The sequence below is a fragment of the Vicia villosa genome, linkage group LG2 (assembly GCF_029867415.1).
Source record: "Vicia villosa cultivar HV-30 ecotype Madison, WI linkage group LG2, Vvil1.0, whole genome shotgun sequence".
Taxonomy (NCBI): domain Eukaryota; kingdom Viridiplantae; phylum Streptophyta; class Magnoliopsida; order Fabales; family Fabaceae; genus Vicia; species Vicia villosa.
The window spans coordinates 164,168,163-164,184,729 of NC_081181.1; the positions used below are offsets into that span (position 1 = coordinate 164,168,163).

Below are 16,567 nucleotides of genomic sequence, written 5' to 3' on the forward strand. Positions count from 1 at the left end.
GTGCTTGCAAGTAGAGTGTGTATAAAACAAATGATTGCAATGGTTTTGATAATGACAAAATTATGATGTGAAGTCTTCATTCGTTAAAATTAAGATGATCAAGTTGTTTTGCTTGTGACATCAAGATATCAAAGCTAATCTTTTAAGGACAACACCTAATGTCAAGCAATATTCAGTGAAATTTCTAATAATCCAGTTAAAAAATCTCCGATGACAGTATTTATCAAAAAACTTTTCAACCTCGTTAATTAGAAGAAGTCAAATTTCAAATGAAATGTTAAATAAATATTAAATCAAGTAAGAAATTTTATGACTTCAATAATAGTTATATAAATTAAATTCTTATTTAAAATCTGTATTTTATATGTCGAAACAAAAACATAGTTATATCCTTGTAATCAAAAAAAAAAAAAACATAGTTATATCCTAAAAAAAAGCACAAATTGATTTCAATGACATTTATGTGCCATATAATGACTTAACCCAACCTTTTAAAGACATGAGGGCACCATGACAATGATTGATTCCAATATCTCTTCCTTTGTGAATTGGATTACATGATATTCAAAAAATGTTCACCTAATAATTTTGAATTCGTGTTTTCAAAAATCATTTAAAATACCTTTTTTTTTTTAATAAAATCCATTATCTAATAGAAAGTAACATAATAAAATAATAGATCTACATAGGAGTACTAGTAGGATATATAATTATTAATCTATTTAATTTACTATTTTGCTTCTAATAAATAGTTTTTCCACATGGAAATAACAACATAGTGGGTGGAATAATTCAAAGAGCAACAAAATCAAAGTCATACACATAGTATACTTGTAAATTAACCAAGTGGCATATACTGTTTCCAAAGACATAAAAATATGATATTGTTGTCCTATTCTCTCTCTTACCCATACTGCCCAATTCCCCACTTTTCATATTTCAATCCTGCCCTAACTGCCCGTAAAGAAAAAACCTTTCCCTCTGTTACAAGCACTCTCTCCCGCTCTCTCTCTCTCTCTCTCTCTCTCTCTCTCTCTCTCTCTCCTCAAAATTCCACTTTTTTCAAAGAATTTGTCTTAATTCTCAAATGGGTTTTGTTCCATGTTTTGATTGATCCTTAATACCATGATTCAATACTATGATACTGTTCTTGTTTTTGTATAGTAGACCATGATGATGATGATGAGGTTTTTTTGAATTTCTTTTTTTTTTTTTTGGGTTTTGATATAAAGTTTGAGACTTTTTGGTATGAGAAGTTGTTTGTAAGAGTTTTTAGAAGATGGGGTTTGGGAAAAAGAATGCAATTAAAGCAGGGAGTTTGGAAGTTGATAAGTCAAAGGTTGATGTTGTGAAGAAAGAGAGAAGGTGGCGGTTTAGATTCAGTTTCATTGGATGTTGCAAATCTTCAACATCAAAATTTGATAGTAACTCAATTTGTTGCAATGCTACTACTAGTACACAAAATGGTAATTTTTCTTTTTGTATGATAGTTTTCTAGATTTATAAATTATGTTCCATTTTACATCGATTATATATAGGATTTTGTTCATATGGTTAATTATTAAATGCATGTTTAGATTCAATGAAATTGTTTGTGAGAACTCGAGTTTCAATCATGGTTCGAACAATCTCTCTAGTCTCTATGCCGAAAAGGATTTAGTTCATATATACGGACAATATAATGTTTTTTTTTTTACACTGTCAATCAATCATTGAAAGCATTTGATTTGTGTCCGCAAATCATAGCTCAACTGACAGAGTTATCAAATAGCGGTGCCACAGCTGCTATGATGGATATACATGGCAGTTTTTGGGCCGCCACAATGGTAAATATTGGCCGATATTTTGGATTTTTCTGCCTAATCTGCTATAACGGCACTGCAAAGCGGCCGGTATAGCGAGAATTTGGCTCTCCGCCATGGATAATCATCGACAACAATGTCAACTGGTTAAAGTCTATATTGCTAAGATGAACGCCAACACCAGGTTCGAATCTGGACCTCACGGTTGTGTGTGAGTGTGTGAGTTTCAAACCTGATTTGAACAATCTCTCAATGCCGAAAAGGATTTAGTTCATATATCCAGTCAATATAAAGTTTTTTTACGCTGTCAGTTAATCAATAAAAGCGTTTGATTTGTGTCCGCAAAATCATAGCTCAACTGGTTAAATATTGCTAGGTTGAATGTCAACCCAAAGGTTAGAATCTGTAGTTGTTATTACTACTTCGTCTGCAGATACAGAAGTGTTTGATTTGTTGTCTTTTTTCTTTTTCTCGTTTTTAGGTGATAATAACAAGTCGGTTATAGTTCAGTCAGAGGAAAACAAATCTGTATTTGAAATAGACACAAAGGATTCAAGTGCTCCCGCAGATTCATCTACAACAACTAGTAATGGTGAAAGTATCTCCTCTACTTCAAAATTCAGCGAGGAGTTAAAGTTTGCTTCCTGTTTAAGAAAATTCACATTCAATGGACTTAAGGTAGCAACTAGGAATTTCAGACCAGAGAGTCTTCTAGGTGAGGGAGGGTTTGGTTGTGTTTTCAAAGGTTGGATTGAAGTGAATGGAACCGCGCCCGTGAAACCGGGTACCGGACTTACGGTTGCTGTTAAGATTCTCAACCATAATGGACATCAAGGTCACAAAGAATGGCTTGTATGAAATGAAACTTATATATCCTCGTCAAAATTTTGGTTTCGAATGTTTTTTGTGTTTCATAATTCTCATTTTTTTTCTTAACTACTTTTCAGGCTGAATTAAACTATCTCGGCGATCTTCTACATCCTAATCTTGTTAAATTGATAGGTTTTTGTATTGAAGATGATCAGAGATTATTGGTTTATGAGTTTATGCCTCGAGGAAGTTTGGAGAATCACCTCTTTAGAAGTACGCTACTAGCCTTTTTATTTTGATTGTGCGTAAATATACTCTCGAGTTGAAATATGACTAGTTTTTTTCCGTAGAAAAATGTTAGTGGTTAATTTGATATAAAAAATCATTTTATATATAAGCACTTATATGCTAAGTGCTTAATTAAGTTGTTTATCTGAACATTTGTGCTTTTGTTTTATGATCTTAAAAAACTTTCATGCATAAGGATTAATTGTTTGTCAAGTAACAACCATGTTCTTTGATGAAGGGCCCTTGCCTCTACCTTGGTCGATCAGAATGAAAATCGCGCTTGGTGCTGCCAAAGGTCTTGCTTTTCTCCATGAAGGAGCTCAAAGGCCTGTGATATATCGCGATTTCAAGACATCTAATATTCTATTAGATGCGGTATGTAAGTGGAATAAATAAGCAAGAGGATTCTAATTATTTGTTACTGATCTTCCAACACAAAAACTCAAAACTAAAATTTCTTTTAGGAATATAATGCGAAGCTTTCTGATTTTGGACTCGCTAAAGATGCTCCTGAGGGAGAAAAAACACATGTATCAACAAGAGTTATGGGAACGTATGGTTATGCTGCTCCGGAATATGTGATGACCGGTAAGTTTTGAGCCTTCATCGTATTTTTCCGAGTTTTTGTATTTCTTAACCTGAATAATTTACTTCATAATTTTGATATTTATTTCGTAGATGTCTACACTTAAACTTTTGATATTAACCCGAAACTACTAATTTTGTTTAGGACATTTGTCATCGAAAAGTGACGTCTACAGCTTTGGAGTAGTGCTACTTGAAATGCTCACCGGCCGACGATCCATTGACAAGAAAAGACCGAATGGGGAGCACAATCTGGTGGAATGGGCAAGACCTATACTTGGTGACAGGAGGATGTTCTACCGAATAATTGATCCTCGTCTCGAAGGTCACTTCTCAGTTAAAGGAGCACAGAAAGCAGCACAGCTGGCTGCTCAATGCCTTAGCCGCGACCCAAAATCTAGACCCTTGATGACTGATATTGTTCAAGCTTTAAAGCCTTTGCCAAACCTCAAGGATATGGCCGTATCATCTCATCAATTCAAGGTCGCGCGAGTTGATCGTACCATGTCCATGCCGAATCCTAAAAACGGTGTTAGAACAGATTTAGCATCTTTACCGAAAAAGGGTCAGCCTGTAAGGACGTTGTCGAGTTCAAATTACGGTAACGGTTCTCCGTATCCTCGTTATAGCAAGTCTCCGAAACCTACATAAAAATGAATGTTTGGTAACTTCAATTTTCTATCATGTTCATTGAGTTCACTCAAATTAAGCCATTATTTCAACATCAACTGTTTTTTTATCAGAGTTTCTCTGAAACCCGAGGGACTTGTTAAAGACAAAATCTTCTTGTTCCATTGTTTAATCTCAAACTATGGTAACTATGTAGTACTGACGTTTAAGACCGATGAAAGTGTGCCAGACATGTGTTAGTGTCTGACATTTACACATTTGATTATATTTAGTTTATTTGTATCTACATGTCAGGATCATGTATTATGTTCGTGTCTGACATTTACACATTTGATTATATTTAGTTTATTTGTATCTACATGTCAGGATCATGTATTATGTTCGTGTCTGTGTCAGAACTTCGTAGTATATTAAGTACTGGATTGATAGAATGGGGAAAAACAAATTGGCATATATACATGCAGGCTTCAAATGAGGAAATGTTACTCTCTCATTACTTTCATAATGGATTTTTGTAAAGAAAAAGGTGGTGTATATTCATGTTAGTGATAGAATTTTACATGATCATTGAAGAATATAAACATTTCAGTAATTGTATGTACTTATTAATGTAAATAGATGTTATACTTGTTTGAGAAATATGCTAGAGTTTTGAATTTGAACTTGAACAACTCAAGAGTGTAGAGTTCTTTATTTTGTATTTTTTTGTTGGGTTTTTTAATGTTTTATTTGTTGCTTCTTCAAAAAATGGAAGGTACAAATGTGAATCACATCAATTGAATCTATTTCAAAATATTATAATAGAAATGGAAATCTCAATTTATACAATACTTGTTTACGTTGTTCGGTCAAATGCGTTTATATCTACGTCTAGAGTAATTGTAGTTCGTCTCATTCAAATGATAAGGTTTTAGTATGAAGCATGTATAGTGATATGAATGACTTATACTTATTGAAGAGATTGTTGAAATTCTCAATTATAAATTGTTATGTTTCATATTTAATGTTGAATATATAAAATAGATGACTCATATATCCACTATTTTAAGATTATATATCCACTGTTTTAAGATTTTGGATGGACGGATAGGATTTTGGACGGACGGATATGTAATTGGGTGCATAGAAAACTTGTGGGGCCTAAGACATATTTTGTGTAGAGATTTTATATAATATTTTTTTGTTTCCTATAAATTCTCTACACTTAAAATAATCATATTTAAAGTGTGACGAATAAGAGTGTTTTTTCTCTCAGTCGTGATTCAAACAATGATTTACTCTATGCAATGTAGAACTTAATCTCTTCTGTTAGACTTGATTATCATTAGCAATAAGATTTAATTTTTTTTATCCATAATAACAAAATATATTTTTATAATTTTAACTTTAATTAAGATTAATTACAGACTGCTTTTAGTTTATAGACTTGGCAATTGGCACTTTGATAGGAGCATTGCATAAAATATAGGCCGGCTAAAACTCCTAATTTTCTTACCATTACTTGTTTGGAAAGACATGAGCTATAAGCTGGATTTTTGTTATGATAATTAAAGAATGAAATGAGAAGATTTTAGTTTCTAAGAGGTTTAATATGATACAAGATAGTGACAGGTGAGCTAAAGATTTTAATGTGAAATAGACTTTAGGATTAAATTAATAGCACAAATGGAATGCAAGAATATGGCTATAATGTATAGGTATGCATAATTGACGCAAATTAGGAAGCATCATAGAATGTTCATGACTCCAAAATTCAAACTTGAATTGAATCCATAACTGATGCATATCTCACTTCTTAATCTCTCACGGTTTTGCAAAATTCATCTTTAGTGGATATTTTTGACATCATATTTATATAGGGCTTTATAATGGACAAAATAATTTATTCATGGCCTTTTTATGGATAATTTGTACGTTTGAATTATACAATTTGATTATGCTGAAGAAGTGTTTTACACCTAAAAACTTTCTTTCATTTTTTACAAGAAAATTTCTTTAGCCACCTCCCTATGGGGGGTCACCCCCAGCGAAAATTCCAAAATACTCCTGTTTCGGAAGTTCATTTCCGAAAGCGTCTTTTTTTTGAAAAAATTGACTTATTTCGGAAGTTCATTTCCGAAAACATTATTTCGGAAGTTCACTTCCGAAATACTGCGATTTCTGCAGATTTATCAAAACACTCCCCCTCCCCCAATCATTTATCCTAAATCAAAACAAAAAGTGGCAAAGGCGAAAATTTGTGCAAACAGAATTCCAAAGTTGCATCAAGGCTCCAATCACACTGCTAAACAACATTCAAAAGCCCTCAATCCTAACACTTTGTAAGTTTTGAAATTTTTAGATCCATTATTCAAATGCATGTTATTTAGGGTTTTAATTGCATAAATGATATATGGTTAGGTTGTTAGTAGTATTTAGGTTGTTTAGAAGCATTTTGATTTGGTTTGAAGTTTGGTTTAGGGGTCTGCCATGGAAGTTGCAGAAAACTGCATCGCAGGGGTGTTTCGGAAGTTCATTTCCGAAAACACCTCCATCCCAGTTTTCGGAAATGAACTTCCGAAATGTATCAGAAGTTCAAATTTTTTTGTTTTTTATTTTGTCTCGCATATTAATCGATTTCAATTGTTTACAGGAACATGTCAGACAATCAACCAGCACGCAGGACTGCGTCTTCTAGAGAGGGTAGGGAGTGTCCGTTTTAATTTGCAAGTACTTTATTTTTAACGCCTTTGTTTATTGTGCCTGTTTCTTTGAAGTTTGTGTCCCTTTCTTCTTTTATAAAAGGAGGTCTCATGGACCTTTCTTTCTTCATTTTTACGCAGGAATGGGTGGCGCTAAGGGAAGAAAGGGTTCTTCAAAGAAGGAGGTGAAGGAGGTGAAGGAGGTGAAGGAGAAGAAGAAGGTTTTGACTGGTTCTGCTTCTCGTCCCCTGGGGGTCCATGGCTCGGACGTGCAGACTCAGTCTTCAGGCGTGATCAACGCTGATGGTTCTGATACTGAGTGGGATGAGGATTGGTATAATTATCTTCATTCGGAGGAGTTCGCTCGTCGGGAAGAATAACGTGTTTTTATTTTGTTTGATGTGTATTTTGTAACGCTCGTCGGGCAGAATAACGTGTTTTTGTTTTGTTTGACGTGTTTTGTTTTGTTTTGTTTTGTTCTGATTTCGGATTGTATCGCACAGTGTTTTTGTATTGGATTTATCATCTTAGTTTTTGGATTGTTCTGATTTCAATATGTAGATTCTTGGATTTCATCGCCGCGAACACTATCCATCTTCTGGATTATAAACATAGAACTTTGACTTTCCCAGCGCACCCCTTTGTTTGATTTTTTTGTAATGACGTCCCCTGATCAGGTAAGAAATATGGACACATGTGCCTACGTAAGCCTTCTAAGACGGTTACCTTCTAAGAAATGTGGTAACACTTTCCTACTTAAAAGCCTACGTAACAAAAATTGGGAAGCTCCACAGCCACGCCCTATTTAAAAGAATAAAAAACCTTTTGAAATTTCCAAGTTCCCTTTTCCTTCTCCCCACCACTCTCAGACGGTTAACTTCTAAAACACTTTCCTATTTAAAAGCTTCTCACCCATTTTTCTTTCAAAATATCCCAAATCATTTTCGATCCTAAGTCTTCTTCTTTGCTTTAACGTTTTCTATCTCTTGTTACTGCTTTCATCACAATGTCTCGCCGCGGTGGAGGAAATCATCCCGAAAATCGCCGGAGTCAACCATCTCCTACACATTCTCAACAATCATCCATCAATGCTGCAGGATCAGGCCGTGGTGGTGGTGGCCGTGGCTCTCGCGGTGGACGTACCTCCAATCCTTCTTCCTCCGGACATCCACCTCCTCCGTCATATGCTCCGGCCCCGGTTACCTCTCCTCCGTCTGTTGTTGCAGCTCCGGTTGTTCGTCCATCTGTTTCAGCGCCGTTTGTTCCATCTGTCGCAGCGTCGGTTGCTTCCTTGAGTTCGGCTCTGATCTCCATCGAGAGCCTGACTGCCGAAGTTAAACAGAAGGCTACTCTAGAGTCGGCTCCGTCGTCTCAGAAGGAAAATTGGGAAGGAAAATTGGGAAGGAAAATTCAAGTTCGTGCTAATTATTTTCAGTTGCGAGTGGCTGATAAGGATCTACACCACTATGATGTAAGTATAGTTTGCTCATAAGTTTTTTGTTGTTGTTTATTATGTTGGTAAGTTACAATGTGGTATGGATTTCTAGAGGATCAGGACTTTCTAACCTGTTGCAGCGTCTCCTCCATCGTCTTCATCCGATTAAATAAAGCGAATCGTTCTTGTTTGTTATTTTTCTTCTGTCCAGACCTTTTTTCGGAAGTGCATTTCCGAATTCCTCCAAGGGGGGTGAGTTCGGAGATGAACTTCCGAAACACCACATTTTCTGAAAATGTAACTTTATTTCGGAGATGCATCTCCGAAATCAATATTTTATATTAAAAAAAACACGTTTTCGGAAGTTCATTTCCGAAAACACATTTTTTTCAAAAAAAAGTACCTTTTCGGAAATGAACTTCCGAAACAAGGGGTAGTGTTGTAAATTCACCAGGGGTGAGCAAGAAGGTTAGGAGGTGGGTGAAGAAATTCCCTTTTACAATATACTCTTATTTTGATAAATTATGTTATTTATATTAATATTATTATTGTAATTTATATAATTTATAATATTTTTTAAATGAGTGAGAGAATATTCTCCATCCATACCCTATTTTTAGGTAAAAAATGTTGAGAGCAAACAAAAGAAAAGAGAAAGAAACTAATTAATTACAAACTCTTAACCAAAAAGACCATCTCCAAACATCAGCTAACAAGAAGTTGCATGTAGTGTTATCTTTTTTCAAAACAATAATTATAAAAATATAAAATAGAAGACTAGTATAATTTCTAGATAAGATCAATCATAAAAGACTAGTAGACGTAATTAATAGAGGAAGACTTGTACTATATTTTTAGGCGCATTGATGTGATTAGTGTTTTTTGTTGAAATTTTTTAGTCATATACCATCCATCTCAAGTTAGGTATTTTTTGGGTAAGTTTTACACAATTTTTAAATAATAAAATAAATGTTAATTTTACTAAAATAACTTTATTATTTATATTTAGTTAATAATAATAGCTAAATAAGTTAAAATATAATATATAAGAGTAACTTAATAAAAAATGATAAGAAATATTGTATTGTATTGATATTTTTTAAAACAAATAATTTATAACAAATAAAAATGGTTAAAAAAAGACACTTATTATGTGTGACAAATAGACATGTCAATAAAATTTGTATATGCCGGTTATGCCCAAATCCATCCGATTTTATAGAGAAATTCGTTTTAACTTAGTTTGAATTTGAGATTAGATTTTTTCCAATTTTAAAAGATGGTACGGAGTGGGTGTAAGGGAATACTAGTTCTCAACATGAATTCATCCGTTGATAATTTAAAATATCCCATTTGATAAATTATAATGTTAATTGTTTCGTTAGTATATTGATATTTTGGTTTGTATTTTATTATTTAAAATATATGTTAGAATTTTTTTTAATAGTTGTTTAATTATTATTTCTAATATTTGTTAGAGTTCGATGCAGATTATTAATTTGGAAAAAATAACTATTTCGATTTAAAAATTAATTTAATGCGGGGACAGGACAGGGCGGGAATACTCGAACCTGTTTAAAATTGATTTTGAGTTTAATAATTTATCCACGTTTTGAAATGAATATTTAATTAGGATTTCAAATTTGATTACAAGAAAGGAAAAGTATGTCTCCAACCAGACTCGTTGTCATGCCTAATGAGAAAGAATACTTCAATTGTCTCACACAAAGTAGAGTATGTATTTATTCCTTCTATGCATTCTAAAAAAAGTGTAAAACTAAAAAAAAGGAGATAATATTATTAAAAAGCATGACATTAAAACATTTTAAGTGATAAAGAGAAAACATGTTTTGAGATTGTCAAAAATCTCAAAATAAAAAATTAACAAAATGTCGACAGAAGATGTAAAATCTGCGGTGACAGATCTGACAAATGGTGATTTTGATCTAGGATTTTTCGGTATTTGATTTGGTTGGTTCAGTTCGCATATTCATCCAATATTATAAATATAGTCTATATTACTTTAGAGATACTCGAAATACATAGAGATATGTAAGATACATACTCTAAATTAATATAAAAATATATTATAACATATTTGTAATTAATATAAGTATATTATAAGATGTTTATGATTTTTTATTTTAAGACTATTGAATTAAATTTAAATATTTGTTGGATATATATATATATATATATATATATATATATATATATATATATATATATATATATATATATATATATATATATATATATACACTTACAATCTTAAAAATGTAGTATCAAAGATAGAAAGAGGAGGTGAAAATCATAAGCAAACTTAGAGAGACAATGGTAGAAATTCTTATATTTGTGTTTTTAGAATTTGGAAATCTATAGAGGTATCTAAGGGGATTGAGAAACACTTATAAACGCATTGAATTTATGTGATTGATATATAGAGTTTGAGAGAGTGGAAACACTTGTGTAGAAAATAGAGTTTGTTCTTGAGAACTTGGATAAAAGGTTTATTCTTGAGAATTTGGGTGACTATTTTCTTGTAACTCATTTGTAATTTTTTATAACTTTTGAAAGTATAATGAATCAGAGAGCTTTTCTCTCCTAGAGTAGATCATTTTATTGAACTTGATAAACAAGTTATTATTTTTCTTGTGCTTATCTTCTTCTAGCTTGTTATGGATTTGTTTTCACTTTTGACATATTATTGTCCTACTTTAGACCATTTATTTTAGTTGTCATTGTTCGTTTCCCGTACACGTCAAGTCATTTGGTGTGTTTGAAACTCTGAATAATTCTTCTGAAATACTTTGAATTATTCTAATAGTTTATTATAACATGTGGTGTCCATCGTTGTACAGAGATGTATTATTTACAAGTGAGCACCGTGAGTAAATGGGAGATCGAGAATTTTTTCGGAGACAATAATTTTGGATTGTGGAAAGTAAATATATAAATAATTTTAACTCAAGAGAAATGTATTGAAATATTGAAGGGTGAGACATTGATGTTTGCACGCCTAACACAAGTAGAGTAGAACGAGATGATGGATAAGGTAAAGAGTGTCATTATCTTGTGCCTCGTGAATAATATTCTAAGGAAAGTCTCTATAGAGAAGATTGTGACTTCGATGTGGATAAAACTTGAATCAATATGACCAAATCTTTAACTCGCAGGTTGTGTCTGAAACAACAACTCTACTTATTTTGTATGGTAGAGAAGAAATTCATAGTGAAACATTTGACAAAATTTCACAAGATAATTGTTGATATTGAGAATATTAAGGTGAAGGCTGATGATGAAGACAAGGTTCTAATTTTTTAAAGCTCATTACCCAAATCCTTTGAGTAATTTAAGCTTGTTTTTATTTATGGTAAAGAAGTTGCTATTACATTGGATGAAGTCCAAATGATTATGAGATCCAAATAGTTTTTAAAGGTGAAATATTTAAATATTGACGATAGTGGTGAAGACTTTAATGTCTCGGAGAAGTAAGTGAGCATAGAGGGATTTTCAAATCAAATAGGTTTGACAAGTCAAATATGTGGCTTATATATTTTAGAAGGTTAAAGCTTTGTTGTTCATTCATCATCAACTAATGAAGACTTTCATGACAAGAAAAAGCTATGAGATTTAAGGTCAAGGCATGGTGGATGTTTGAAGGTTGTTTCAGAGCACTATAATGAGTTTTATAGAAGACAATGGATAAAATTACATGTGACCACTGAATTGTTATTGAGTTTCTAGGAAAAGGTTAGATCCAAAACAGCTATCTGGTTGGCAAGTGTTCATTTACAGGAATAAATTTCCAAACATCTATGGTAGCTTCTGGTAAGAAACCTAAAAACTAATCTTATTTGAAGGTCTCCAAAACTTTTCCTATTACGCAAATGAAGCTAATTCACTTGGATGATAAATTTGTGGATTGTTTCATCAATGGCTACCTAAGAGATAAGAAAGGTTTCGAGTTGTTGGGGGTGGAACTTGGAAGATCGAAGTTCATCAACCGCCTTTGTACTACTTTCAATGAGTATCATTAAGGGAAGAAAAGTAAAGACTTAAGGATTAAGCTTTTAGAAACCATGGTTGAGGAGACTTAGTTTGAGTTGAAGTTTCCTACTATAGATAATAGTAGTGATGGGGAAACGATTACAAAGTCCTTTGATTATCATTTGACTCATGATAAGGCAAGGAGTGAGATTGTACCATCTCAAATGGACGATTATGTTAGTCTTAGGTGTTATGCTTTGAATGTGTCTGAAGGGTTTGACAATGAGAGTCAAATATGGTTAAAGAACCATGCTTGTGGGCTTGTTAGACTACTGAAGTAGAAAAAGGTAGCTAGAAGCAAGTGGATTCAAGTGGAAAGACCAAGGTTCAAATGCAGCTTAAACTTGATCAAGGTTGCTCAATAGTGATTCGACATGGTAGAAAATAGTAAGGTGCTTAATGGATAAATTATCTTCACCACGGTTTCAAGTCAAGGCAAAGATTGTAGAAGTATTCCTTAAAACCTTTAAGTGATAAGAATAAAGAAAACATGTTTCGATATTTCCAAAATTTAAAAAATTGAAAAGCGACAAAAATATCAAAGAAAGATGTCAAAGTCGTAAAGATAGGTCTGGCGAGCGGTAGGTCCGGTCCGGGTGATTCACGAATATCAAGTTTGTACGGTTCAATTTAAAGATTTGTTCATTAATGTTATAATATTATAAATATCTTTTATATAAATTTATAGATACATTAATATACTTAAAGATGCAATAAGATACATAGAGATACTATATGATACAAAAAATTCAAATATATTACATTTTTCCTCAAACACACTAAATTTTAGGAATACCCAAAATAGTTCAAAACAACTTCTTGGAATGCCTCACATTTGAGGTAGAATTAAATTGGATGAAAATTTCAATTTTCTTAAGTCTTACTTCCCAAATATCTATTTTCTTAAGTCTTAATTGGATGAAAATTTCAATTTTCTTACTTTATTTGCTCAAACACCAAACTCCCGAAAACCTTCAAATTAAATTATTCTACTGGTCTCCTACTCTAAATATCTGTAAGTGTCTTGAAACATATTCACGTGGATGAATATATGTTGATCAAGTAAGCTGTAATAATAACATCTTCAACTTTGAAACTCTGATAAATCAATTCCAAACAACAACAAACTTGCCTACTTCAAAATGGTTTTATTCATGCATTTAGAAAATCCATTTTGTCATGGGAGGGCAAACTACACTTATGTTTCTATTTATACCTTAGTTCTTAAAATTTTCAATTTAGTTTGATTTCCTATAAGAGTATGTTATTTGTTAAAAAAATTAAATGATTCATTTTTATGCTTCAAAATGTTAACCCATGTTCTTTTAGAAAAATCATCAATCATATAGAGAAAATATAAACCACCCCCATGAGTAGCTACCTTTGCTAGACCTCAAAAATCTGACTGAACATACTCAAATAGTCAACTAAAACTAAACATACCACTCTTCTAACTTCACTTTATGGTGTTTTCCTAGTATGTAATCACAAAATTATAGTTTGTTTAGTTTCTCAATTCCTTGAAATCCCTATTTAGCTAGTTCAACCAAACTTTTCACTAATAGCCTTTATCTAAAATGTCATAGTTTGGTTTTATCATAAAATTCTTGACTATGTAATGATGCTTAACCTATAGCAATTAACCATCAAAAACATACAAACCCTACATATTAAACACTTTATCAATTATTAATGTGCCGCGTGAAATTCTCAACATGCCTAGTTCAATTCTACTACAGTAGCTTGAATTATCTAACATGTTTATATACAACATATTTCACTAAAGTTTTGGAACATACCTCACGTTGCATAAAAGGAAGTCACGATTGTCAAACATCTTGGACCTAATTGTATTTATATGAACTCTGCAAGTCTTATTACAATAAAGTCGAGCGACTCCACCTTCTTTTAGATCCAAATTCTCAAATTACTTTTTCCTTGGACACTTGCGATAAGAGAATTCAAATTATATGACCCATCTATTTTTCTTTTCCAAACTTGTTACTAGTAGTGAACCAACACTCTCGTAATCATCCTCATATGAGAAAACTGTGATATGAGCTGAATTAGTGTTGCACCCCTTCTCTAGGCAATCCTTCTTGAAGTGAGCGTTTTATAAAAAAATGAAGCATTTGAAATTTGACTTATCAAACCCCCTAAACTTCTACTTAGACCTATGTTTCTTTCTCTTTTGGTTTTCCTTAATGTCACTCCTCCCTTTTGAAACCTTTCATTGTGGTTAACTATCTGGTTCTAATAGCAAATTGGACCTCCTCCAAGGTGATAGTGCATTCCTTTCCAAAAAGAGTGACATCCTTGAAGTGTTCAAAAGATCTAGGTAATGAGCTCAATAAGAGTAGAGTCTTGTCCTCATCATCAAGATTCACCAAAATATTTTGAAAGTCATCAATAATTTTTGTAAAATTTTGTCAATTGCTCCACAATGAATTTGGTCTTCATCATTTGAAACAAGTACTTATATTTGTTGTTTCAAACACAACTTGTGTGCCAACAAATTGGTCATATACAATTATTTAACTTTAAACTACATCTTCATTGTGGTCTTCTCCCTTGCGACCCCTATCAACATTTTATCTCTTAAGCACAAGATATTGTCATTTTTAGTTTTATCCACCATCTTAGTCTTCTCCACTTGTGTTATCTTTATCACCGTCAATTCTTGCAGACTTTTATTGAATCAATATTGTTTGCATTTTCACTTTCCACAATCTAAAATTGTTTTCTCTAAAAAATTCTTGATATCCCATTTATAATTTATGGTGCTCACTCATAACATTGAACCCTTTGCTCCATAATGGACTCCACTTATTATGAAATTAATTATAAATGAAACACATTAAAAAATATTATGTATGAAACAAAGAACAATGATAACCAATACTACACCGTCTCAAGAAAAATTTAACTACCAGCTAATACTAAATCAAAACCCCCAATATGTAAATCAAACACACTAAGAAATATTGTGGCTGAATCTCTTATCTCCTCAATATATGAATAACTTATCTTCAACGTGTTTAAAAGTGTTGATCAACCTTAGATACTAGAGATCTTCCAATTCTTTTAATTAAAAATCTCTAAGAATCCATTTCTTTGTATCTCTAAATTTCTTCTCTATAAAATAACTTCGCAACTCTTAAATATCTTCAAAGATCTTCTAATTCTTAAAATTAAAAATCTCCAAGAATCTCTCTTTGTGATTCAATCTCTTATCTTTTTAATATATGAATCGCTTAATTTCAACGTATTTAGAAATGTTTCTCACCTTAAATATCTCCCCAAAAAAATCAACTTTTTGATTTTTCTAAGATTCATCTCTTTGTATCTAGGGATGTCAACGGGGCAGAGAATGTTCGAAGGATGCTTTCCCACCCCCGCCTCGCCCCGCCCCCAAATTTATTTTTCATCCCTATCCCCAATCTCTGTCACGAGGGAATATTTTCCTCCATCCCCATCCCCATAGATCTCCATGAAGATCGAATCTTAAGAAAATGAACAAAGAATAATGGTTGTTGTGATGATGATGAGAATAGAGGAGATGATGAATGGAGAAGGCAAATATAATTGAGAAAAGAAAAAGAGGAGACGATGTGTACATTATATATATTGGGTGCACTTTTCTAGGGTTGAGTACTTGGGTAATGAAACAATACATTATACAATACAATATAAAAGTAAAATTATCCACCAATGACTCTTCATTTTCTAATACATTAATATTTTTTATATAAAATTATATAATTATATATTATATAATATATGAAATACAAAAGTTAAATAATATGGTCTGAGTCGGAGAATCCACGGGGCGGAGAGTACTTTCTCATTCCCCGCCTCAAAGAGAACTTCAGTATTCTGAATAGATAATTCTCACAGAGATCTCCTTTAACAGATACAAATTGACAATCCTATTTATATCTAAATATTTTCTTATATAAAATAACTTTCCAACTCTTAAATACCTTAAAAAAAAATTCAGAATTAAAAATCTCTAAGAATCTCTCTTTGTATCTCTTAAATTAAACAACTTCTTCTCAAAAAAAATATTAGAAAATCTTAAATCTTAAATATATTAATGAATGGAGATAGCATTAAAAGAATTACTAGAAGACTTTTTGTAGATAAGACCTCCCCCTTGTTTAAAAGTCTCCGCGGAAATGAGAGATAGAGAAAGAAATATACTGTTGGCATCGATGTAGCCAATGGTTTGATGTGCAATGTGCGGTATATCATTTCATTACGACGAATGCTCCTCAATCCTAACG

At 32.3% G+C, this 16,567-nt stretch overlaps 1 protein-coding gene across 1 annotated transcript; it reads left to right on the top strand.

The window, feature by feature from the left end:
- Positions 1 to 882: 882 nt before the first annotated feature.
- On the top strand, positions 883 to 4,786 carry LOC131652812 (serine/threonine-protein kinase PBL34-like). Its single transcript, XM_058922791.1, has 6 exons — positions 883 to 1,466; positions 2,284 to 2,654; positions 2,750 to 2,885; positions 3,139 to 3,275; positions 3,365 to 3,488; positions 3,631 to 4,786. The coding sequence occupies exons 1-6, from the start codon at positions 1,280 to 1,282 to the stop codon at positions 4,134 to 4,136; spliced, it is 1,461 nt and encodes a 486-aa protein (XP_058778774.1). The 5' UTR covers positions 883 to 1,279; the 3' UTR covers positions 4,137 to 4,786.
- The last annotated feature ends 11,781 nt before the right edge of the window (positions 4,787 to 16,567 follow it).

Excerpts from the sequence above, each read along its gene's own strand:
- LOC131652812 (XM_058922791.1), top strand. The coding sequence starts at position 1,280 with ATGGGGTTTGGGAAAAAGAATGCAATTAAAGCAGGGAGTTTGGAAGTT. Across the intron at positions 3,276-3,364 it reads CTAATATTCTATTAGATGCG|GAATATAATGCGAAGCTTTC; the intron begins GTATGTAAGTGG and ends AATTTCTTTTAG. Across the intron at positions 3,489-3,630 it reads TCCGGAATATGTGATGACCG|GACATTTGTCATCGAAAAGT; the intron begins GTAAGTTTTGAG and ends AATTTTGTTTAG.